The following is a 25,256-nucleotide window of genomic DNA, read 5'->3' as shown; positions in this document are numbered from 1 at the left end:
TCATCTACAACGATACAACACCATCGTTAATTGTTATTATAATTTCTGTTCTGTTTTCAATTTTACTTTAAATTCATCGTTATTTTGTTTGTTTTTCATCTCAATTCAATCACGATATTAATATGGTAAAGTCTTAATTATTTTCTACCCTCGAACAATTAATTTGAATGATAAACTCGAGATTCTGATCCATCGGAATCCTCAGGTAGCCAAAGAGAATTAATTAATTTGTTAATAGGATTGATCAACTTTGAGTTAGTTAAATGTGTCAAATTCTTGTTTTTCATCGCCATTAAATAATAATCTGAGTATAATCATGATTACGATTCGGTTATGATTAAAATGATTAGAATTTAAAAGTAAAATAATCGAATGGGACAATCGATGTATCGAAATTTTCAAAACAAAACAATTGAGTTGATTTTCCCAAGGGAATTTATAATCAAAAGGTTCACTGGTTTAAAGTGTTTAAATTTTTTAATTTTCCAACATTTGATTGATTTAAAGTTGTTGTTGGTCGATTAATATTTTCAGATTAACTAGTGATTAACAAGAATTGAAAAGTGAAAAATCAAAATACAATAACATTTGACATTCATGAAAAGTGAACATCGTTAACCTTTGTCTCTCTCTTGTGACTCTAGGAAAAGCTGTCATTGAACAATTATCATGAAAATCTAACTGGAAGTTAATTAATTATGATGGTCACACTGTTTACAATGAACTAAATTAAGGTAATTATTATTGAAATTTAACTAGCGTTAAATTAATTAAACACAATCAAATCGTTTTTGAAAAAACATATGAAAATGATTTGTTTGAAGAGAACATTTTTTATTCTATTCTCCAAAAAATGATCATTTCTTTTTCTCATTGCTCAATAATTTTTTTTCTTTCCTTTTCCACTCCACAGTCAAATTGATTTCAATTATTTGTTACCAATTTTCATCAAGTTTCCAAGAAAAGAGAGTCATCATATCTAAAGCTCTCATCCGAGGTTGATGGTTAAAATTCTGGTCTTGTGTAACTTTGATCCAAACAACTATTTTCTTACCTTGAAGAAAACCTGAAGATCTGAGAAAAGGATAAAGATCTGAAAAATCAACAATACAATCTGAGTAATCTGATTGAGAAGTAAAAGAGAACCTCTCAAAGTCTTCCACTCTCCTCTTCTCTCAGCTTAAGCCAGAAGATGAAAAACTCAAATGGCTAGTGGAAAGTCAATGGCTATTCAATTCATCCTCTCTTGTCTAATTTATCTTCTCACCTCATAACTTTTCATCTTCTTCTCCATTTTCAATTTCTTTCCCTTTTTACTTCCCCATATCTCCACCTTTATCTCACTCATTCTTTCATCCTCCTTAACTCCTTCTCTCCATCTCTGAGTGTACTAATCCAACCAACTGGCCATCAATTTCACTCCTGGCTACCCTCAGGCCTACCCAGTGATTATATTTCTAACCTGAGTCCATTCAGTGAGTAATTGACCCACCCCAGTAATCAAATACTGTCAGTGCCAAGAAATGAATTCCAGTTGTGAAATAGACTCAAAAGTCTGTACCAACGGAATTGACCATCCTGTCAGTGAGCGATCACCGTTATCTCCTTCTGATGCCTCTTCCCCAACGTCAACCCAATCATCGTCCACTACAACAATACCAACAGCTAAACCCACATCGCTCAATAACCATAATGGAATTTCTGAAAATTCTTCTGGATCAATCAATGTTCAGTCCGCTCAGCAGCAGCAACAACAACAACCAGCAAACAACATTAATAATAATAAAACAAGTGATAATAATTCATCTTCAAGTGGCCCTGGAACCTCAGCTTATTCCACTCCTCGATCATCGTCGGAAAAACTGGACGTTACTGAAGAAACTCTTTGCTATCAGGAAAAACTAATCACTGAATGTAAAACCAGAATGAAAGATAAATTTAATTCTCTGGAAAAAGAAACCGGTGTCAAATTACGAAGATATTGGTCTGAGAATGTAAATGATTCTACAAGTGATCATGGTTCAGGTGATGATGATGATTCGAGTGATAATGAATCTCACCAAGTAAAGAAAAGGGAAAGATCTTCATCAACCATTGCCGAATCATCTACTTCAAATGTAACAATTAAAGAATCACCTCAAATAATTACTACTACCAATAGTCAAGCGATTAACAATCATGATGATAACCTTCATCCTGTTGTTGATTTAAAAAGCAATGAAACAAGTGCAACCAATGAAACAATCCAGTTGTTACACAAGCAATTAGAGAAGGTTCAAGATGAATTAAGAGCAAAGGATAACGAAATTGCCAAATTAGCTCGAATACGAAGTCAAGTTGAATACGAATTGGAAGATTTAACCGCTAGTTTATTCGAGGAAGCCAATAAAATGGTTCGATCAGCAAATGTGATGAGAGCCAAATCTGATCGCGATTATAAAGAGGCAATGATGAAAATGCACGTTCTTCAAGCGGAAGTTGATGCTCTCAAAGTTCTGGTCATCACTTCAACTCCGGCGACTCCTAACAAACATCTTCATCCTCACATTGATGGAGCCAAGCCCACTAACAATATCCTCAAAGGTGAATTGGGGTCTTGGCGATCAAGACTCAGTCCATTTAATCATTTTCCACGTAATTTTTTTTTTTTTTTGTTTTATTTTCATTGTTTTACTCCCATGTGCATGTTTAATTAGATTTTATTCTTCTAAAGACTAATCACTTGTTTTAATTTTTCTCAGGTATAATTACTAAATCTCATTCTAATCAATCTACTCCGAGAAAATCTCCTAGCAATTATGAACTCGGTGGATCTCCTGGACTTAATTACGAATCAAATGGAACTACAAACGATGTAGAAATTGAAATGCTCGGATTATCACCGATCGGTGAAGTTGATCCAGTTTTCCATCAACAATTTGCTGAATGGAGGAAAAATCCATCTATCGATAAATCAAGTTCATTCATTTCCAGTATCTATGAGCAAGAAATTAATCCTGTTTTCAATTTTAAAAATCGTTCATTAACTGATTCAGTTCTTGCTGCCATAGAAGATAACTCAATAGCCATTGAATCGGTTTCCGATAAATCAGCTTTTCCCAAGTAATATTTGTTTTTATTAATCTTATAACCTCAACTTAATTCTGTCAATTAATCCTCACCAATGATAAATGAGTTTGTTACTTCCGTTTGCCCTGTTTCTCACTAATTGTTAACATTTACCTTTTTAATTACTACAGGAAATGTGCTCTACTGGATATGCCAAGAACTTGTAAATACCGAATGAAATTAGGAAATGATTGGTACAACATCTCCTTACTTTGTCGTAATCGCATTACCGCTGTCTGTGATCTCTTCTGCTATTTACGATACATTCAACAAGGATTAGTTAAAAGTAGTTGTAAGTAATTGTAACAATTAACTTCGTTATCATAATCGTTGTTATTGTTTCAAAATTGCTAATTCTTTTTTTCCATTATTTTGATCAACAGTTCATGATGTTTATTGGGAGATAATGCAACGTCGTAAAAACATTGCTCTATCACGACTTGGACTTCCTACCTGTTAATTTAATTAATTTCAAACAATTTTCACCGCAACAATTAAACGGATCTTCTTTAAACAAATGAATCTCTTCTGGCTCATATTCAAGGCCTATCACTTACACATACGTGCATATATTACTTATAAAAGAACTTGCAATTTAGATTATATTATATTATTTATGATAATTGTCCGATTTTCTTGTCCATCGCAATTGTAAAAAAAAGCGTTAATTAGTTGCTATCGAAATCCAATTAAGTTTGTTCAACCTTTTTAACATTAATTAGCTTAGAATATATTCCTTGAAAACTTTTCTTGTTCTCATTGAGATTTGATTCTCATCTCGTTAAATTATTAACAATTAACGTCTTTTAAATGAATCTCGAATATTAAATTTTATGTACATATTAATTTAAAAAGAAATTGATTGTAATCAAGTTTCTAAATTATATCAATCTGTTTACACAAACATGATCAGTTAATTGTTTCTTTTAATTAACTTACTAATTTTCTATTTTTCTCAATTTATATTAAGTAACCATCTTGATAATCATATGGATGAAATCAACACCAGGATCAAGTAAACAAACAGATTTAATTACCAATTTATGTTCAATTAGAATCAACAATTAACCGGAATCGTGATCCTTGTTTATTATGATACAATCACAGAATCAATATAATATTTAGATTAGCGAAATAATAATTATATTTAGAAAATTATTCCAAATAATTAGAGGAAGAGAAAGTGACAATTAAGAGTAACCAACCATCCAGATCATGATGATTATTGATTAATCTGAATTACTTTCATTCAACAATCAATTATCATTCTGTTTCCTATTTAATCCTCTGTTTCTTTTACTACCCAATGTTATTAAGCGTAACAATTAACTAAATATAAATTAAAAATCAGAGGACTTGAAAATCACTTGACAATCTAAATCTCTTAATGGATATTACAAGTTTATAATCATGTTAATTATTGAGATGATTTGATGTCAAGGCAACACAATCAACTAACTCGATAAAGTTAAAATGCTAAATTGATCCATTTGATTGACTTGATTGAAATTAGCAAATAATCAATTTTTTAAATCAATTCAACCGATGAAAAAACAAACAAAACCATTAATTATGTTGATTGGAAAATCCAAATAAAAATCAATTAACTAAAATAAAAATAACTTTAAGGCCAATCAATCAGAATAGCAAATTGATTAACTGATCAAAGTGAACAATTTAAGTTTTCGTTAACTTAAATTGTCTTCAACAATTAGAGTTAACTAATTATCCTAAACTGTAATGATAAAGTTGATACTGTTGATCCAAAGGTGATCAATAATCAACCATTAATCAAATAAATTGACTCTTTTAATCATATTTTCTGGACAATTACCTTTGAAAAGATGATGAGAAATTATTTATTTATTTATTTTTCATACAAAAATGTAATCCATTGAATCTGAATCAGATTTCATTGAATCAAATGATTGATGTTACAATATAACCAAAATGATTATCAATTGAATTGAAAAGAGTTGACCAAAAGTATAATGATAATATTAATAACCAATAATATATGCTAGCCTGGTTTCCGGTGTTTCCGGTCAACCAGTAAACTCATGTACTACCACCAGAATCCTCACTCCCAGTCTCTCTCTCTCATCATTATCATCATAACCTTCATCTCTCTGTTCATCTCAAATACAAGCTCAATAATAATCATATCATTGACTTTCAGTAATCGATAATAAAACGAGTGATATTATTATAACATCGGAGTTATTATTCAGGGAAGGTTGATGCTGATGGGATGAGGACAATTTAAAGATGATGAAACTGATGATAAAGATGAGAAATCAGTGAAATAGCTTGAGGGCAATTGAGTATCATCATTAACGTTGATTTTGTATCAACATCATTATTTGGTTTGATTTTTTTTTCCTCTTCTTCATCTTTAATAATATTAATTTCTAACCTAAAAATGAAACTAAAATTAAAGATGATGACGAAGATGCGGAATGAGGGATGAGGGATGAAGATGATCGTTATTTTTATTCCTCATCTGAATCATATGGAAGATTCAGAATCTGCGTGGTGAATAATCTCATTTACTCATGATCCTGATCGATAATTTTCTCTTTCTTACTCTCTTTCTCTCTCTCTCCCTGTGATTCTGCTCGTTTTCCATTTTCGTCATCTTATCATCATCTTTTTCCCTTTCGTCTCTTTCATTTCTCTCTCTCCTCATCATTTTCATCTTCTTTCTCTTCAGTATCTCTCTATCTTTCTTTTCAATCTTCCAGTCTCTTCCTCCTTCTTTTTGTTTCTTCCTTTTGATTCTGTCTCACCTTCCATTCTCATTATTATCATCAACAGAGAATCAGAATCATTATCATCAACAACATTCTCATCTCTTTATCTTCCTCTTTCTTCCACCGCCACCACCACCACCACCATCATCATCTACATCGGTACAACAACATCATCCTCATCATCTTTCAAATAATCTTCCTGTTACTCTGAACTATCATCAGCATCATCATCGTTCATTGTTGTTATTGCTTCTTCATCTGGTTTACTATTGTTGGTAACATCTAAATAAGATACAGAAAAAAACCTTATCCGTTTCTGTTATTTACTGTTAATTCAGTTGAATTTTGTCTCCTAATTGTGATTCAATTTTCAGTTGTTTTCATGATTATCATCAGAATCAAACCATCTTAGTTCTCATTTATCATCTTCATCATTTATCATCACAATTAAGTATCAACGTTAAATCAACATGGGTAAGTCTTCAATCCTTTACAGTTTTGTTTATCATTTTCGTAGTTGCATCAGAAACAATAATAATCTCAGAAGATTCAAATTTATTCCTAAATCATCAATGTGATTACTACCGTTAACTTCATTTCATCATGAATCTATTTATAACTGTTCAGCATTATCACCATAATCATTCAGTATTTTTGTTTACCTTTGTTAAATTATCAACAAATCCCAATGAAAAAAATAAGGTTAACCTTAAATACTTTTGATCCGGAAAGATGAGAGTTCATTTCTAATTAATCATCACTTTAATTGTTGAAGATTAAAGTGATTGTGCAATTTAACTAATCCATGTGGAAATGTTTAAACGATTAAAGAGACAATTTAATTGTACAGTTAAATTAATAATCAAATTGAACAATTTAAATGAGAAATTTTCTTTTGCTTTCTTTTTCATGTTATCGATACTTTGGAAAGTTTTTTCAACTAAATAATAATTGGCTTTTACTTTAATCAACTAATCAAATCAGAGCTAAATTGCTTGAAATAATAACTCTTATTATGTTTAACTAGGTAGTTGATTGTAAAAATTGATTACAGTTGACAATCTAATTGAATTAAATTAGATTGTAGTTACAGTATTTGCCTGGTATGACCTGGTTACATTTTTGAATTGAGTTTCAAGCCAAAATTATTAAGATGATGATGATTATAAAGATGAGGATAATCAGTGAAAGTGTTGTTAATATGAAACCAAAGCTAAATTGTTACTATTTAAAGACAATGAGAGAGATAAATGAGTTTCAATAATCATCCATAGGAATTAAGTTAATTTACTATGAACACGAATTAGAGTTAACAAAATTATCTTTCACAAAGTACAAAAGTTAATTGGAAACAATTGATTGGGTCACCAGATTAGATTATTGTTATTATTAATTTTAATCAATCGGTAGACAATTTAACTTTGATAATCCTCTGATCAACTAACCTTAAACTAATTAACTGGTTAATTGCTCTGTCAAACTTGAACATTTCAAATGATTACTATTATTATTTTCATCTTCAAACTTAACCAACTCATTTAATCATCTTCATCTTATATCCTAAACTTTTGGCTTCATCATCAAATTCATCTTCTTCATATTCACCATTTTTTTTACCTCATCATCTTCATCTTCATCTTCATCCTCATCTTAAGCATTTGTTTACCTAAAGACGATGATGAAATAAAAGATAAAATCTCTTGAGACACTGAATGGAATAGGAAAAAGTTAACTCATTCAACTAATATCATCATGATGATGATCATCAGAATCAGAAATCAATCCTAAAATCAAGTTGTCTTTCCAGTATCATCATCATGACAATTAACTTCATCTGAATCACCATCAGAATCCAGAATTAGTGAACAAGTGAGCAACTGATAAACCAGAAAAATAAGGAAAAATATTCCAACAAAATGAAGTTTCAATCAACCACCCAAAGTTTTATCTCCACCTCATTCATGATTAATATCATCACCCTGGTAGCTCAGAATTTCATGTGATCACCAATTCAATTGCAATTATTACGCAAACTGAGAGATATGAAAAATTGTAAAATTTTTCAATGAAAAAAATATCCAAAAACAGATTCTGATTATTTCCTGAACTTTATCTAATCTGATTATCATGAAGGGGATGAAAATACGTTCCCCAAGTTTACCAACCCTGTAAGTTATGTTTACCCTTATCATTATCATCATCATATTGAATTAATTTACTCAACCGATGAAATTGAAATTGAACAAAATATTATCAATTTTTTGGGTGAAATTCAGATGATGATGTTTCATTTTATCTGAGACTCAATCCTCTGAACTTTTACTTTACATGTATACTTTCAACTTCCATGCCAAATATAAACCTTTTTTTCATGGAAGCAAAAAAAAAACTTTGAGACTCAATTGACTTTATTATCAAGAGTCTTCTGAATATAAATCCATTATCTTTCTCCTTCCCTTGCTCAGTATCATCTTCAGCATCCTCATCATTATCAACAGAACTTTTCCTTTGTTCTTTCACCCTGATAGCAAACTTTCAGGGAAAGTCACTCAATCTAAATGTGAACTGAGAGTTTCTTGAATTTGTTGTCGATTTTTTTAGGTCAAAAATCAACACCAACCTTTACATTCATCTGATCTCAATGCTTTTAATCACTTAACTCTCAATTTCACTGAGAATCATTAACACGATTATACAACAATTAAGCTGTAATACAATCATCATTTTCTTGACATTGGAAAGAAAAACTTTTTTTGTTTTCTCGTTTTATTTATTTCAAGTTCATTTATCTGAATTTGAAATCGTTTCAGTAAAGAAAACGAATGACTTTCTTCAGTTTCAATTCATCATCATCATCGCCATTTCCCTTTGAAAGTTACATGTGAAGACACAGAATAAGAAGAGGATGAGAAAAGAATGGAAAATTTTTTTCATCCTCCTTTATCATCTTCGGCTTTAACTTATCATCTCATTCTTATCCCTTTGTTACCCAGAAGGAGAAAGAGAAAAAGGAAAAAAAGAAAGAAGAAAAAAAAACTTTCAGAGCAACAACAAGGAAACGAAAAGATATCATGCTCAGAAACATTTCTTTCCATCATCAATTTCATCTTCATCCTCATCTTGGAAACATCTATCCTCATCATCTTTATCATCTTCTCCTTCACAAATAATCAATGATCTCTCTTTTCACCTCCTCATCTTTTCCAACTCCCAACCAGCCGTAAAAAACTCCCCACCATCACCACACCACCTCATCTCCAAACAGAATCCATGTTTCTCCATTGTCATCTCTCTCTCTCTCTCTCTCACCATCCTAGTCCTTTTTTCAATTCTCAACCAGGGAGGGGAAGGTGATAAGAGACGAGAAGGAAAATATTATCAAAAATCCGGTTCCATCGATAATCTGTCCTTCAGGATGAACATCATATTAAATATGATCCAGAATTTTTATCTGATAACCTGTCATGTCCAGTGTTGTTGTTGTTGTTGTTACTGTTATTATTATATTCAGTTTCAATTTTTGATACATTTTCCCCCATCAAATAATCATCTAGATCATCATATTTATCGAGTGTGTTGAAACCAAAAACAAACAAACAAACATCCATATTCATATAACATCAAGATTTGAATCCAATCAAATACACAAAATAATCACCAAACAATACAAGTTCAAATATAAATAAGTTGCTTTTTTATATAAAAAAAATCACCGAAATTTGGTCAATCAAGTAAATCAATCAAAAACTGATCGCAATTGAAAAATCAACTCGAGCATAGAAAAAAATTAACTCCGATTCAGTTACCATAGAGATGGACAGTCAAAAGCTAAACTAATTGTAACAAATTAGTTGATAATCAGGTTGATAATTGAGTTGATTAATTTGATTGGTTAATTTATGATAAAAATGAAGCTAAATTTTTTGGCGAGATTAAAAGTTTCCATTTGTTGTGATTGGAAATTTAGATTAACTCATTTGAGTGGTAATTAGGTTACTCTTGATAACTATTTTGCATAAATCAACAATTAGGTGAAATTTTGATAAGTATCTCAATCTAATAAAGCAAAAAATTTGCTTCCTTTTAAATTTAATATTTCATATTAAATATTGATCGTAATCAGAAATTAAATCAATCATGATTAAAGCTCTTAACGGATTTGGCCAATTAATTGTTCAGTATAATCTTTGTCTTTATAAGCAGATAAATCAATTCAGTTGAAAAATTTGAAAGTTGAATCTATTGATACTATTTAATTGCAATGAATTTATATAATTGTTCTGATTGTTGAATGAATCAAGTTAATTATAAAACTCTAAGGGTCAAATTGTCATGATGATTAATTTAAATAATGAAGGACAAAGAATTGAATCTTTATTTCTGTCTAAATCATGAATCAAATTGATGATGAGTCTGTTTTTATTTCATGATAAAAACCAGAATTTTTTTCATCATGAATCTTTTTCCTGGTCAGTTCAGTGTCTTTCCATGTATTCACATAAATATAACTGATGCTAACCCATTTATCTGAATTTTATGTTAGTTTTATATCTCATGTGAGTTTCAGGGGAAATGTGAAGATGAAAAGTTCAGTTGAACTTTTTTTTTTATACCAAAGAACTGAATTGAAATTGAATTCCCAGTAGTTTAATATAACATGACTGAGCTCAGGATAACATGAGCTTCACCCTGAAAAAAAGTTATCCCATTGAATAGATGAAGACAAAAAAAAATGAATAAAATCAGATCTGAACTACTTCATGACAATTAATCATCAATTTGATTGTTGATTTGAGATTGAATCAGGTTCCAGTTGAAAGTGAATAAGAAAAGTTGATATTTCTATTGTGTGATTTATTTGATGATTGATTAATTTTTCATCTTAATTACAATCACCAAATTGACTTTTTCGAGAAAAAAAAAATCAATGTTGTTAACTAACAATTAACTTTTACAATTAGTCTTTGGGAAAAAAAAGTTCCAATGGTAACAATATATCATTATGATTATGATATTAACTCAAATGGTTTTATTTTATTTCCACGACAATCAATTGATTTGGTTTCAATATTTTTGTTTACTGTTATACTTTGTATTGATTACATTGACAGTGTTTCAAATTGTTAACTCAACAATTGATTGGGAATGATTATCAATGATCATTGCTGACATTTTAATTGTCTACAATGATATCAGATCGTAATTATCAAATCAATATGCAACTGATTAAATTGATTGATTGTCAAGTCATTGAGATTCTAATTGTGGAAGAACAAAAAAAAATCAATAAATAATCCTAACCATTAACTAAAGTAAACATAATTAATAAGTAACAATTAATTGATATTAACCTTTTTTTTATCCACGAAAAAGTAAAATCAAATCCTTGATCACTACAATTATAACAGTAATACCAAGTGATTAGAGATGAAATTTATATATAAATTGCTATCAAAAACTAAATCAGGTTAATCTGGTTGATAATCCAGTAAATGATGATTGTGATTTAGGTTAAATAACCTTTGGTCAATGTTAATTTGTTCAAATTATATCAAACTAAATTAAAGGTTTAAAAATAGAAGCCGTTGATTTGCCATTTCATAAAGTTGATCTATCATTAGCCAAGGTTTTCACCAGAATTATCATCCAATCATCATGGTAGAAATGTCAAGTCTCATGATAATCATCATCATGATGATAGCTTAAAGGATGAACACAGTAAAAGAGGAAGATCATCATCATGATCATCATCTTCTTCTGAGTAGCAAGATGAAAAACAACAACAACATTTACTTTGAATCCTTGAGGAATCTTTAGAAAATGAAAAAAACGAAGAAATTTTTTTTCTTTTCCCACCTAAAGACAATGAAAGTTGATGGTCATCTCTTGATTAGATTGAAAGATGGTCAAGATTATAGCGATGACCATTGAGATGAAAGATTGATTACAAAAATATCCAATCAGATTATTAACTTTTTTATGATCTTCCATTTAACCAGCGGCAAATTAATCCGAGCGAAACTGAAGATGATCTCAAAAATTGTCTAGAGAAAATTGGGAAAAAAAGTTAATTAATTGTTAACAATTCGCTTTAATGATTTTACCTTTTTTCAGGGTAATTAGAATGATGAAAACTTGAACCTGAACAATTTTCTAGTTTAATTCGAGAAAAACTCCTGACCATTATTTAGATTGTAATGTACATTTAATTATTCAATTAATCACGTTCAAAGCATGATGATGATTAACAATGAAGCATAAATAATTGTTGGTTTCCTTGTTCAACTCACGAAATGAACGTTGATCATGATTCATGGGAATGCTCAGAAAAAGGGGATAAAGATTCAGAGATTAACATCATATCAGGAATTGAAGCTTAAACAATAGATAAACTGTTAAATAATTAGAGGAAACGGAAATTAAGTAACAAAAATGAATGAAATCTAATCATGTAGATACAACATCTAATAGTTAACCAGATGATTATCATTTGAACCAGAATATTTTTTCAGGGATTCATGTTTGTAACACTATCATGATAATCGGTTGATTGTCTTTATCAACATTTTCGTCAGCTAATATTTTATATATACATGTATGAGAAAAGATGAAATTTTGTCACTTTTGGTAAAGTAAATGAATTGATACAAAATGTATTATTATTATCACAAATACTATACATGTAGATGTGTATAAGGAACACAATTCATGAAGAAGAAGAAAAAAAGTTCTGAAAACTCTCAGAATTCTGAATAATAATGATGATGTGATCTTTTCTGTTATTATGTGAGAGTTAATGTTATGATGATAATGATAAAAGATGAGGATGTAAAGTTGAATGATGAGGTTCAAGGTAACTCAGAAAAATGGAGAATCTCTCTCTCTCTCTCTCTCTCTCTCTTCTGTCTCCATGGAAAAGAAAAAAGTTCAGTGATACTCTTCATCTGATACTCATGATTCAGTTCATATTTGATATACTTTGGGTGTGCTGCCAGTATAAATCATAGGGACATGATACAGACACGATGATAATTGGGAGTGATGATGAGATAATATAAGAATATTATATTTTCGTGATTAAAGTTCATTAAAAAAAAAATGATTTCGATGAATTTTTTTCATCTTTTCATTTGGCTGATTCTCGTTTTACTTGATGACTTGTGAGTGAGTTCAACTAACATGATTCCCAATGAGAATCTCTGATTAATTCAAATATATTTTTATGCATTCAGTATAACAAACAAATAAAGTTCTTGATGAATGATTAATATTAATAATTAGAATCACGAAAAAAGTGATTAAGTTGTAAAAGTGATAAAACTTGAAAAAGTTTTCATCTCTTACCAATGACATTGATGAGATTATTTTTTGCTCATTTTGTTTCTCAACTCTGGTGAATATATTTCAGATTATTCTGATTCTGGTGATGAACAGATTTCAAATGAATGTCATTCATGGTTCTTTATCGTCATCCTGTTACTTTTACATCAATTATCATTTTTTTTTATTCCACAGACAAAAAATCTTATACCTTAAAGCACTTCCTGGTTACCGAGTCTTACCTGATGTTACCTGTATTTAGATCTAATGATTGAATTAAAGATTCAATCTGATTGAATTAACCTTTTCAATGCTCACAATTAGTGAGTTAATTGTTTTCATTATCCTTTCTTGCTACAAGTTTAAAGGTCACAATAGTTAATTAAACAGGAAAACAATTAAATCTTGAGTCAAATTTTAACTCCATTGAATCAAGTTAACAATCAGATATTTTTTTATTTGTTTAAATTTAGTAATTAAATATTATTTGGATTTCAATCTATTGATTGTAATCAAAGGTTTTGTCAATTTCCGTGAAATCGAAAACCTTTTGGAAAAGTTTTCTGTCAATCAATAAATTTCATTAGAAACTTGGTAAAAGTTTATTAATCAAGTTACGAGTTTAATTCATTCTGATCACGATTGATTTGTGGTGTTAATCCTGATCGTGGTTTTGATTAAGATTAAATTAAATTTTTCTCAAACAATAAAAACCATGAATATGAAAACTGAGAAAATCAATCTGATGATAAAGAAAAGGGTATTAGAACATTTTTGCCTCGAATTCAATTAAAGCTTTCGAGATTCGAAAACCTAATGAATCATAATAATAATATGATATGACAATATGATGATTATCATGATTTCTTCCCATGAAAATGGAAATTCTTGATTGGAGAAGCAAAAAAAAACTCAGATTCCAATTCAGTTTCATGATTACATCATTTTCTGATGCCAATGTTGATCAATAAGCAAACTAAGCAATATTTCATCATCATCATTTATCCTCTTTCTTTATCATCATTAATATTATCATTATCATCATCACCATTTACCAGGGATGGATATTTAAATCATTGATTGTTAATCTTGATAAAGACAATGAAGCAAATCAATCAACCATTGATGAACTTGTTAAACCGTCAACTAATTAAATCAATCATATTTATTTTACCTCTTAATTGTTTACATTGTAAGGGTGATAATTAAATACAAGTGAATGATTTAACTAGGGAGATAGATGGTGATTCCAATAGCTTCAATTTAAATCAGTAAATCGGATTAATCTTTCATCTCGTTCACCATCATAATCAATGATTGGATACAAATGAAAAGGTTTGATAATGATTCTAATAGTTTAGTTAACTTGATTTTCATCATTGATGATCAGTTGATTGAGAACCATTAACTTTACTTTGTAAGGTGGAAGAGGAAAAGGTTGAGAGTGGGTTGTTGTTTTTTTCCACTACCTGATTGGTAAATATCCTTTTCTCATTACACATCATCCTCATCTTCTTAATTTTTCATCTTCATCTTCATCGTTTCACAATAGTAAGAGTTACATCAAGTAGCTATTCAATTGTCCTAAACCTGATCAATTTATCCAACCAATGATTCAGCATCTTTATCATCCTCATCTCTTTCATTATCGTTATCTTCATCTTCTTTGTCTCTCTCCATCTTTTTCTTTCTTCATCTTCTTCTTTCCTCTTCATTTTGAAACTTGCAGATTCCCATGGTTCTGAAAACATCTCATGAAATGATTCAGTGAATGACTCACAGTTGCCTGCCAATCAATAGAAACTATTGATTTTTTTCACTTCTCTTTTGTATCGAAATTAGATGAACGAAGATGAGGATAAGGATGATGATGAAAATAGAGGAAGAAAAATCTGAATTGTTCCAATATTCATCATTATCATTATCCTCTACCATCACCATGAAAAACTACTCATGAGGATGAAGGAGAAAAGTTTCCAAAATGTTGGAACATTTTTTTTTTCTCTCTCTCCTTGTATTAAATTAATGATAACACATTAATTTGAATACTGATGATGATTATAATGAGGATGATGATGGAGCCTGGATGGTAACTATTGATAAATTAATTGTTGATTAGTTTTTCTTATTGTGACACAGAAATTGAGAGAGAAACAATGTTCCAAGTATTAGAACTTTTTTTCCGCTGACCTTTTCTTCATCTCTGAGAATTCCTATTCATTTAGCAGAATCATTTATCTAACCAATAATAATAAATTGTTAGCATCATCATCTGTTTACCAATAAAAACTGATACCTTGATCTTAATTAGCTGAGGTAAAATAACAATTAAAAGTAATCACAATAAACGATAAATTCAAAGAAAGGAAGAGTGAGAGAGAGAGAGATTGAAAAAACTCTTAATCAATAAGAGGAAATCAAGTTAATCACAATCATAATGAATATTAATGATATCGCTGATTGAGAAACCATTGTTTAATCAATAATAATCAAGTTAATCACGATCATAATGATAATTTGCATAAATGAATTTGAGATTGAAAGTAAAAGAAGGAAATTTTTTATCTTTTTCTATGGTTTCTATTGATAATCATTGATCATCATGTTAATCATCTTGATATTACATCAAGATACAAAAATGGGATTAAAGTTTTAGGTACATAAAGATGATAACCGATGATGAAAAGGGAGAGGATGTAACATTCATGAAGATAATGGTGATCAGGATAAAAAATAGATAACTGAATGAAACTCTTGAGGTGAAAAATATTATCTCGTTGCAAGTTTCAGATGAAGAATAAGATGGAATAGAGAATATCTGATTCATTCTTTCATTTTCAGATTTCGAATACTGTTCTCGAGCTCTATTCTCGTCTATTCATCTTTCATCATCTTCTTCTCAAGCTTATCATTTATGCTTCATGATTCAACATGAATTTAACCTTCTCTCTCTCTCTCTCTCTTTGCATTGTACATTTTCCTATTTCATCAGAATCTGAATAATCTCCTTAATCTATCATCATTGTCATGAGTTTCGTGAGACTTATCTTCATGGGTCTCTTCCTTTCTCTCTCTCTCTTTCTTTCTTCCTTACTCTTTTCATGGAATCGACTTAGAAAGTTAGAAATTAACTTACTTAGGATTCTAGGAATATGTATATTTGTTCAGTGGTCGGTTCTGGGATTCCAAAGGTGAGATAAATTGCCAGGATATAAAATCGAATTGAACTTGAAATTGATTGGAATCCATGGGACTTCATTTACCTTTATATTCATAGTAAAAAAAAGTTCAGATTGATTCATGTTCATGAAATATATTCACAATTTCATCTTTTGAAATTGATTTCGTTAGATTCTAACATGCATATAATATATACACTTAAAGGAGACAGAATCAAAATTGTGTTCATTTATTATCATGGTAATAATAATAATAATCAGGTTATTGCATGAGAATCCATGATTCAGTTTTCTGCATAAGAAAATAAAGTTTCAGGTGAAACTCAGTTTCTCAGCTGAATCTCTCAAATCTCATGTAGTTTATCATTCATGTAATCATAAAATCCATGAAATATTTGCAATCCATGAATTTCAATTGACTTTCTTTTATCATGATTGAAATCAAATTATTTCATCAATCATTCATGATTAATATGAATTCACAATTAAATTGTACATTTTGTATTTTACAAACCAGAGGTAATCCTGAAAATCAACTAATCAATGAACTTTTTTCAACAACTATTAATTTATTTTTTGTCCTAACAACTGAGGAGCAATTAATTCATCTTGATTATCAGGTTAATCACTAGATTGTTGTTTATCGTGTTAAATTATTGACAATCTAATTAAATTAAAGGGTTAGCACCAGGAATTAGATTAAGGTTAATATTTAATGTTAATCGTTTTATGAACCGTTTTTTTTAATCAAATTTTATAATCTAATCATATTTTTGCCTCTCTCATTGTTCATAATCATGATAAATTGTTCAATAAATTCACTTTTGACATGATAGGGTGGGAGCATTGAAATGCTAAGGTGCAGGAGTGGGAGAGACAGAGGATAAAGATGAATGAGATTAATCACAAATTGTGAGTAGTTTTTTTTATCGTAACCGTTAATCAATCAGGTGAAACTGAAATTGTTACCTTGGTAAAAAATGCATGATAACATTTGTAATGATTAAGGGGAAACTTTTTCCTTCCCACTTGAAGCAATTAACACACTTAGTGATTAGTTGATTGTTGAACATGTTGGAATTGGAATCGTTTTATTGACATTTGTCAATCTGTTTCCATTCGGATAACATGATGATCATCATCAGATAAACTCACTCAGTAAAACAGGTAACACTAAATGCTAATAACATGTTTACTGAAAGAGGAAGAAAAAAGTTCTATCGTTGTATTTTTTTTCGTTAGAACTTTTTTTTTTGCTTTTCTTACACTTCGTCGAATTGAAAATCACTTACACACTAACACTTAATTCCTACACTCAACTCGATTTGTAATCATTTTGTTGTTTGTATTTCCAACCTTTCACTTTCATCTCTCTCTCTCTCTCTCTCTCTCTCTTATTATTATTATCATGGTGATGTTAGAAATTCATTTTCTCCATGTATTCTTATTACCCTGGGTTGGAACTTTTTGTTTCCAAAGGTTTTGTCTTTTTCTTTACATTTATATTCAAACATTTAACTTTTTGTTTGTTTCTTGTCATTTATTTTTCTTCTTCTTCTTTATTTATCATCTTCATTGTCAAAACAAAAGAAGATGCGGTGAGGTGGGTGGAGGATGAACGATATCATGTAGATGATGAAAATCTAAATTTAAAAAAAAAGTTCTAGTGTAAGTCTCATGTAAACAAAACTCGAACTTTATTTTTCTTTGAGATTCCGATTTCATCTTTTTCTCTTCCTGGTCAATAATATTAATAGATTAAGAGTTAACATTATTTACTTGATGAAAGAAAAAAGTTCCAACATATTTTTTTGTTCTTCGATTTCATTATTATTATTCGATCTTTTCTTTTTTTCAACCAGAATTTGGTGGAAAAAAAGAAGGATATTTACTTTCACTTAAAAGTGGAAGAAGAGAACAATTTGAAAGATTTTCCTTCTTGCAATCCGACATCGACTTCCGTTTCCACCTTGTGATCGATACCATGAATCGATATCATCTGATATCTTCATGAACTTTCATTTGAATCTGTTGAATGCTCAAAGTTTTTGCTTACAATTTTGTTTTACTAATATTACCACACTTCCTGTTATCTGATCATCTTCATATAAATTGATTATCATCATAACATGAACATGTTAATTGCTAAATAATTTACTGATTTTAATCATTAGCAAAATCATATAAATATAAATATTTTTACCTCCTTCCTATTTGTTATCTTTGTTGCCCTGAGGGCGATTCCATTTAATATTATCACAACGGTAATGATTTCTAACTCTTATTCATGATGATTGCAGGGGAAGAAAAGGAAAATAGTTTCAAAAGTAAATGTTGATTGAAGATGAGATGAAGTTGAAATAAATGAATTAAATTATTCAACAGAAAATGTTTCTGACATTGAGGTTGAATTTATCTCCCACCCTGAGTCACGAATGATTCAGATACAGATTGATTCAGATGAATATCAATGAAATGTTTCATTTGACAACAATCATGTTTATGTTTTGTATCTGATTCTCTCAATTTCTGAATCATAATCAATATGAAATAGTTTTCAATCCCAATCTTTTAATTTCGTTGCGACGACAATTTCAATGAGAAAAAAATGAATATTAGTAACCTTTCAAGACAGAACTTTATCCTTTTAGTGATCTGGATAATAATGATAAATATTCTAAGGAATTACATGAATTGTGAATTCTAAATATGATATTATCATGAGTATAACTAAATTATTATTATTTAGGAAAAGTTAAAGTTACGTCTCATTTTTTTTTCTTAACCATCACTTTGATTACCAAAAACATGATCAATGTTTCAAGTAATATTATTATTACAATTAACGAATGGAATTAAAGTTTGATACATAATATATCATCTTTATAATGATATTAGTTAATCATTCAGAACTTGTATGGATGCTCAGGGAATGCGATGAATATATGATAACCTGGTTTACTTTTTTTGTTTTCTCATTAAATTAACTTTAGATTAGATTAACGGTATGATAATCACAATTGATTGATCCACGAAACCAATGAATTAGTGAATTTAAATTAATACATGGAAAATTTTTCTTTCTCTCTCCTTTGTTTTTAGGTGAAAAAGGTGAAGCCATGATGATGAGTGTATCATGTAAGGATGACCAGGGTTCAGAAAAAGATGGTTCCAGTGGTAAGAATATGTATCTCTATGGTGAGGAGCCGAATGAAAGACCCGCCGTGTCAACTATTTTATCCAAATTGGCCAATTACAATTATCTGCCTTTACCCAGTAAGGAGGGAAGTGATCCCAATGAGCCTGGAAAAGAGGGCGGCGGCGGAGGTGGTGGGGCACAATTGGGAACCATAGCGGGTGTTTACCTTCCCTGTATACAGAATATTTTTGGTGTTATCCTTTTCATCCGAATGGTTTGGATTGTAGGTACCGCCGGTGTACCAGCGGCGTTTCTAATTGTTTTTATCTGTTGTTCTGTTACCTTTTGCACATCCATTTCCCTTTCCGCCATCGCAACCAATGGTATAGTTCCAGCGGGTGGGTCATATTTTATGATCTCAAGGGCACTTGGACCGGAATTTGGTGGAGCGGTGGGTGTACTTTTCTTCCTTGCCACCGGCGTTGCTGGTGCCATGTACATTACCGGAGCCATTGAGATTATATTGAAATATATTGCACCTGAATTTGCACTTTTCGGTGATCTCAATGAACAATCAATCCTCTATCATAATATACGATTCTATGGGACAATTATTTTAATCATCTCGGTGGGAATTGTTTTCATTGGGGTTAAATTTGTATCCAAGGTGGCTCCCTTTGCCCTGGCTATTTGCCTGTTGTCCATTTTTAGCATTTACTTTGGTGTCTTTATCAACTACAATGGGACACCCGACACATTTTGCATGGTGGGTGAAAGGATAATGTCAAATCAGGGTTACAAGAATTGCAATAAAAACTCATCCGATCCTGATTCCATTTGGCATGTTTTCTGTGTTTTCCATAATCAATCGGTAACCGAACCTGATCAGGTCAAAGTGGGACCGGGAAGGTATAATCGACGGATGGACATTCGCCTTCAACATAGAGCAGAAATTGATGGAACCATGATTGAACCTCATTGGGACTGTGATCCTTATTTCAAGAATCATGAGGTCTCATTGGCCAGGTCAGTTCCAGGTATCGCTTCAGGGGTAATCAAGCAAAATCTTAAGGTTAGATTCCGTGAGAAAGGTGATGTAGTCACTCTCGATGAAGATGGTAAGTTCATTATCACTTATTATTATCTATCAATCTATCATCTTATCATCATCATCACCCTCATGGATCTTCATCAGTCTCATTACTCTTCTTCAATGTCAAACTTATCTTCATCTTTTTTTCTTAATCTTCATTTCCCTTTTCTTTATGTCACATACACACCATATTATCCAAACCATCTCATGATTATCATGAAATTTTCTTCATTTTTCTCTCCATCAATGATGATAAACTTTGTACTATTCTTTCTTAATACTTTTGTCAAACTTTCTCTCTTTCTCTATCTATCTATCTATCTATCTCTCTCTCTCATTTAATCATCTTATTCATCATTATAAACCTCATCATTTGCTATCTTCTCCGTGAGACTTTAACCAAACTCTGATTCGTCAAATCAGATTATCATGATCGTTATAGATAATAAAAAATTAGGAGTAAAAAGTTCATTCTAGTCAAAGTTGTGAATTTACAGTTATCATGATGATTAGTTGTACTAAATTCTCAACTTTATCTTCAACCAATTGAGATAAATATTAAATTGGTGAGCATTTGAATTGTTGACATGAACATGAACTTACAATTTACTTGAATCTCTTATGAATCATAATCTGAGTTCAATCTGTAAATTTAAATGAGTGGATAATAATAGTAGCCAATGGGAGTTAATATAATTTGTTACATAAAAGTGATTACCATGATAAATATAATCCATGGTAATTTTAAATTCCATCATATGTTGAATCAAAGGGATAAATTTCAATGGCTCCAAGTATCATTCAGAATATTTAATGAGCACTTAGCTCAGTCACAGGGAAACGATATCTTCATGGAAAAAACTTATATTAATATTTTCACAATGATGAAGATAATCATTACCATACAGAATTGAAGGATGATGATGATGATGAGAGAGAGAAAAGAGTGAAAGTTATGCCAAGAATGACCTCATGAGAATCCAGTTTTCTATTAATATGAAGATAGAAAACCAACATCACTTTTTCATCATCATGGTGATGATGATGATGTCAATATTATGCTGAATATCATCATGATCATCATCATATTTTTGCATTTTTCTGCTTCTTTTCATTATCTTTTTGTCAATAGATTCTGATTCTGATTCTGATGATAAGCAAACAAATCTAATCTTTTTTATCATTATGATCGTTATCAAGGGTTGGTAATAGTAATGATGATGAAGATGAGAATGAGAATGAAGATGATAAATGTAATATATAAGATGTAATGAGCACTTGAAATAGTTCATGATTCTGATTCTTTCAAGAGTTTGTTGTTATATCTACAGAATGGGATAGAAGATAAAAAGGAAGAGAAAAAAAATTCATTCTCTTGAAGAGTATAAGAAGATGAGGAGAAAAAAAACTTAAGTCAATTATCATTTCGTTTCAATAGAATCACAAGAATGTTTAGAATTACAATTCAAATAAGAATAATGATATTATCATGAAATGATGATGATAATCATGTTAATGATGAAGAAAAATCGAATAATCTTTTTGCAAATTCTGTGATTCAATTTCATGACTGAAATTTTCATTTTTCAAATGAAAACTTGACCATAAAAAAGTCAATACAATATAATGGTAATCATCATAATCAGCTCAATTTCAGGCACCATGATGATGAAACTTTTGTGCATGATAATGAGTTGAAAGATTACTAATCTGATAATAATAATGATCTGGAAACAAAATTCAGAAAAGAGGAAAACGATTTCTTATGAAATAGAGAGTGAAAGAGAGAGAGAGAGAGAGAGTCCTCAACTCGAATCTGGAAGAAGATTTATTCTAATATAATATTATCGATTTTCCACCTTCCACCCTACTCCTCCTACTTATCTACCCCTATTCTTTTCTCTCTCTCTCTCTCTTTCCTTCTTTTGTCTTCATCCTCATCTTTGCTCCTCTGAATTTGGAATCTGAATCACTGGTGGAAACTTTCAATTTGTTGGTGAAGAAAAAAGTTCTTAACAAAATTTTACATTCGCAACATGAATTGAAACACAAAACTGATTTAAATTGTTAACCAAACGATTGATTTTACCTCCATGAATAAGAAGTAATATTATCATGATTATTACCCCCGAAATAGGTAAAAATTCAATGAGTTTCAGATTCATAGTTACGATATTTTTTTCTTCATGATTCTGATTCAACCTGAAAATGCTTATCTTTTCATATTCGTACATTTCTTTTGAACCAATAATTTTTTTTTTGAATTCACTATTATCATTTTATCCTCTAGCATCATCATCATCATCTCTACTGTTATTGAGGAGATGATGATGATTATCATAATGTTCAAAATGTAGAGAATTTTTTCTCTGTTTTCTTCACCTCGTTTTCATAATTCTAACAAACAATTCACTTCCATTCAATTGGCCAATTGAATGAGAACGAGAAACTTTTGCCAATCACACAATTTATAGCTCTGAATAGTTATCGTTATCGTTATCATCTTCATCGGAATTGAATTTACCAACGTGATTATTTACACTCAACTTTTACCCGAGAGCATTTTTATCAGCATGATCAATACACAGGGAGAGAGAGAGACTCATCCTAGTAGGTATATAAGACAAAGATCCTTTGTTTCTGATTCTTAGTTCTCATGTAACCCTGGAAAATTTTCTTTCTCAGATCATAATTCATCTGATTTCATCATCTTCATGAGAATAAGAATTGTAGGTAAAACTTTTCATCTCTTTTCTTTCAAATCGAAAATAAATTTGGAAAAGTTTCTCCTTTTTTATTTCTTCTTTTCTGTTTACTTTCAATTCCAATTTGAAGACATAATTGAATTTAAATCACCGACAGGAACTAAATCAACATCATCAAAGTTTTCCATCTCAACTATATAATATAAATAGTAATCATCAAGACTTTATGATAAATCAATTAATTTTAACAATCATTAAGTCAATGAACTAGAATCGCCAAATTTATGATCATCTTTTCCCCTCAGCATTATAATTACTTTCATCTTCATTCATGGTGATATTTATCTCAATGTGAGTGACAAAATGATCAGGGTAACATGAAAATCAAATCAAACTGAAAGCTTAATGATCAACCACTCATCAGTAATGATTAGCTAAATCTTGACAATATTTTCAACCTCAATTTTGACAACAAGTAACCATGGATTCCAAGATTCTGTCAGCATCCTCATTACCAATGAAGATACTTTTTCATTACCTTTTCTTTTTTTTTCTGTACAACTATAATTATGTTTCATTCATGAAAATATAAAAGTAACAATTAAATACAATCGGGTTAAGGTTATACATACTCCACGCAACACTCGGCACGAAATTTCGTGAACGATTTGAAAAGACCATTGAATATCCTCAGAATTAGGAAGAAGCTTCTTCTAGAAGAAAATTTATCGATTCGGGTTTCGTGTCAAGGTGCTTATTCAATGAGAATTTTGAGAAAACTTTCGAGAGCTGAATTCATTTCCTGGTTATTTCCTGTTCTACTCATCAGAGCTTATCAACACTAGAATTACAAAATCTATTTTATGCTAATCAAACTTTCCAAACTTTCACCATTTTCATGGAGGTTAAAAAAGCATCACTCTAATCCGAGCAACTGAAAAGTGAATCTCATAAATGGAGACTTTTTTTGTTATTGCTTCCCTTGTCTCCAAACTCGGATATTTGTTTCTCATTTTGAATAATTTCCAGGAAATTTCAAGGTATAAAATCTTGAACATATAATCTGAATACTCATCTGAATGTCTGACGTTCATTTAAAAGTAATATCACTTATATTTAAGAATCGAAAAGGGCTTGATAGAGTTTGAAAGAATCTTTTCTTTTTCCTATCGAATTACATGTATATTATTGATTTATTATTCTTTATTCAGATTCCATGATAAACTTATCTTTCTTTGTCCATTCTAAAATCTCTTAGATCAATATTAACGATGTAACAATCATCCATTAGGCGATCCACTTGTTAGTTATGTTAAAGGTTAAGGGAAAGTTTGAAATTCTCAGAGTTATCATCAAGTTCAACTGAATTTCAATTTTCCCTCATGAGAAATATCAACTAATAGGTAATATTTTTATAAGAATTTGATAAACTTTCTGTTAGAACTTTTTCCCAACCCCTTCTCAACCCACATCCAGTAAACTAAATAGTTTAGTAATATTATCAAATAGAAAATATTATTTTCTTTTCCAATTCTTTTCTCTTATTTTCTGATGAAAATTGTTCATGACGGTTTTTCATGATAAGTTTCAAGTTTATCAATTTTTCCAATGAAAATATCAAATCAAATTATAGTGCTGATCAGCTTTATGGTTATTAAATTGATTAACAACAAGTTAAAAGTGGTAGAGTTGATATGAGATATCAACATATAATAATTGAATTAGATCAAGAATGATTATCAACAAATCACCATGAAAAACTGAATCATGATTATCATGACCTATTAAGCCTCTCTGAGGGTAAATTGTTGAATTGAGTTGAAACAATTGAACCAAATTGTTCATTGTGAAGAAAAGTATTTAATTCAATTGATAACAATTTATAAACCCTTTTCAAAGTTACAACATGATAATAATATCATCTCATCATTAACAACAATTGATTAACTGTTATCAATA

The 25,256-nt window shown here is 30.1% G+C and overlaps 2 protein-coding genes across 3 annotated transcripts in view; both read left to right on the top strand.

Moving 5' to 3' along the window:
* The first annotated feature begins 422 nt into the window (after nucleotides 1–422).
* Nucleotides 423–4,017, top strand: LOC128391040 (guanine nucleotide exchange factor for Rab-3A-like). 2 transcript variants are annotated; one of them, XM_053350868.1, is made up of 5 exons: nucleotides 423–734; nucleotides 914–2,583; nucleotides 2,742–3,102; nucleotides 3,240–3,400; nucleotides 3,492–4,017. In XM_053350868.1, exons 2-5 carry the CDS (start codon nucleotides 1,524–1,526, stop codon nucleotides 3,566–3,568), a joined length of 1,659 nt encoding a protein of 552 aa, XP_053206843.1. In that variant the 5' UTR covers nucleotides 423–734; nucleotides 914–1,523; the 3' UTR covers nucleotides 3,569–4,017. The 2 variants fall into 2 exon arrangements, with proteins under 2 accessions (XP_053206843.1, XP_053206842.1); XM_053350867.1 differs by having other exon boundaries at nucleotides 424–734; nucleotides 914–2,634.
* A 1,791-nt stretch (nucleotides 4,018–5,808) lies between these two features.
* LOC128391433 (solute carrier family 12 member 4-like) overlaps nucleotides 5,809–25,256 on the top strand; it is a 36,219-nt gene continuing 16,771 nt past the window's right edge. The window contains 2 exon segments of the mRNA XM_053351325.1: nucleotides 5,809–6,335; nucleotides 19,463–20,617. Coding sequence (XP_053207300.1) covers nucleotides 6,332–6,335; nucleotides 19,463–20,617 — 1,159 coding nt within the window. The 5' untranslated portion in view covers nucleotides 5,809–6,331.

This window comes from Panonychus citri, unplaced genomic scaffold (assembly GCF_014898815.1).
Source record: "Panonychus citri isolate SS breed McGregor unplaced genomic scaffold, ASM1489881v1 Contig00134, whole genome shotgun sequence".
Classification (NCBI taxonomy): domain Eukaryota; kingdom Metazoa; phylum Arthropoda; class Arachnida; order Trombidiformes; family Tetranychidae; genus Panonychus; species Panonychus citri.
Note: the sequence above shows the minus strand (reverse complement) of the source record. Positions and strands in the feature narration are given on the sequence as shown.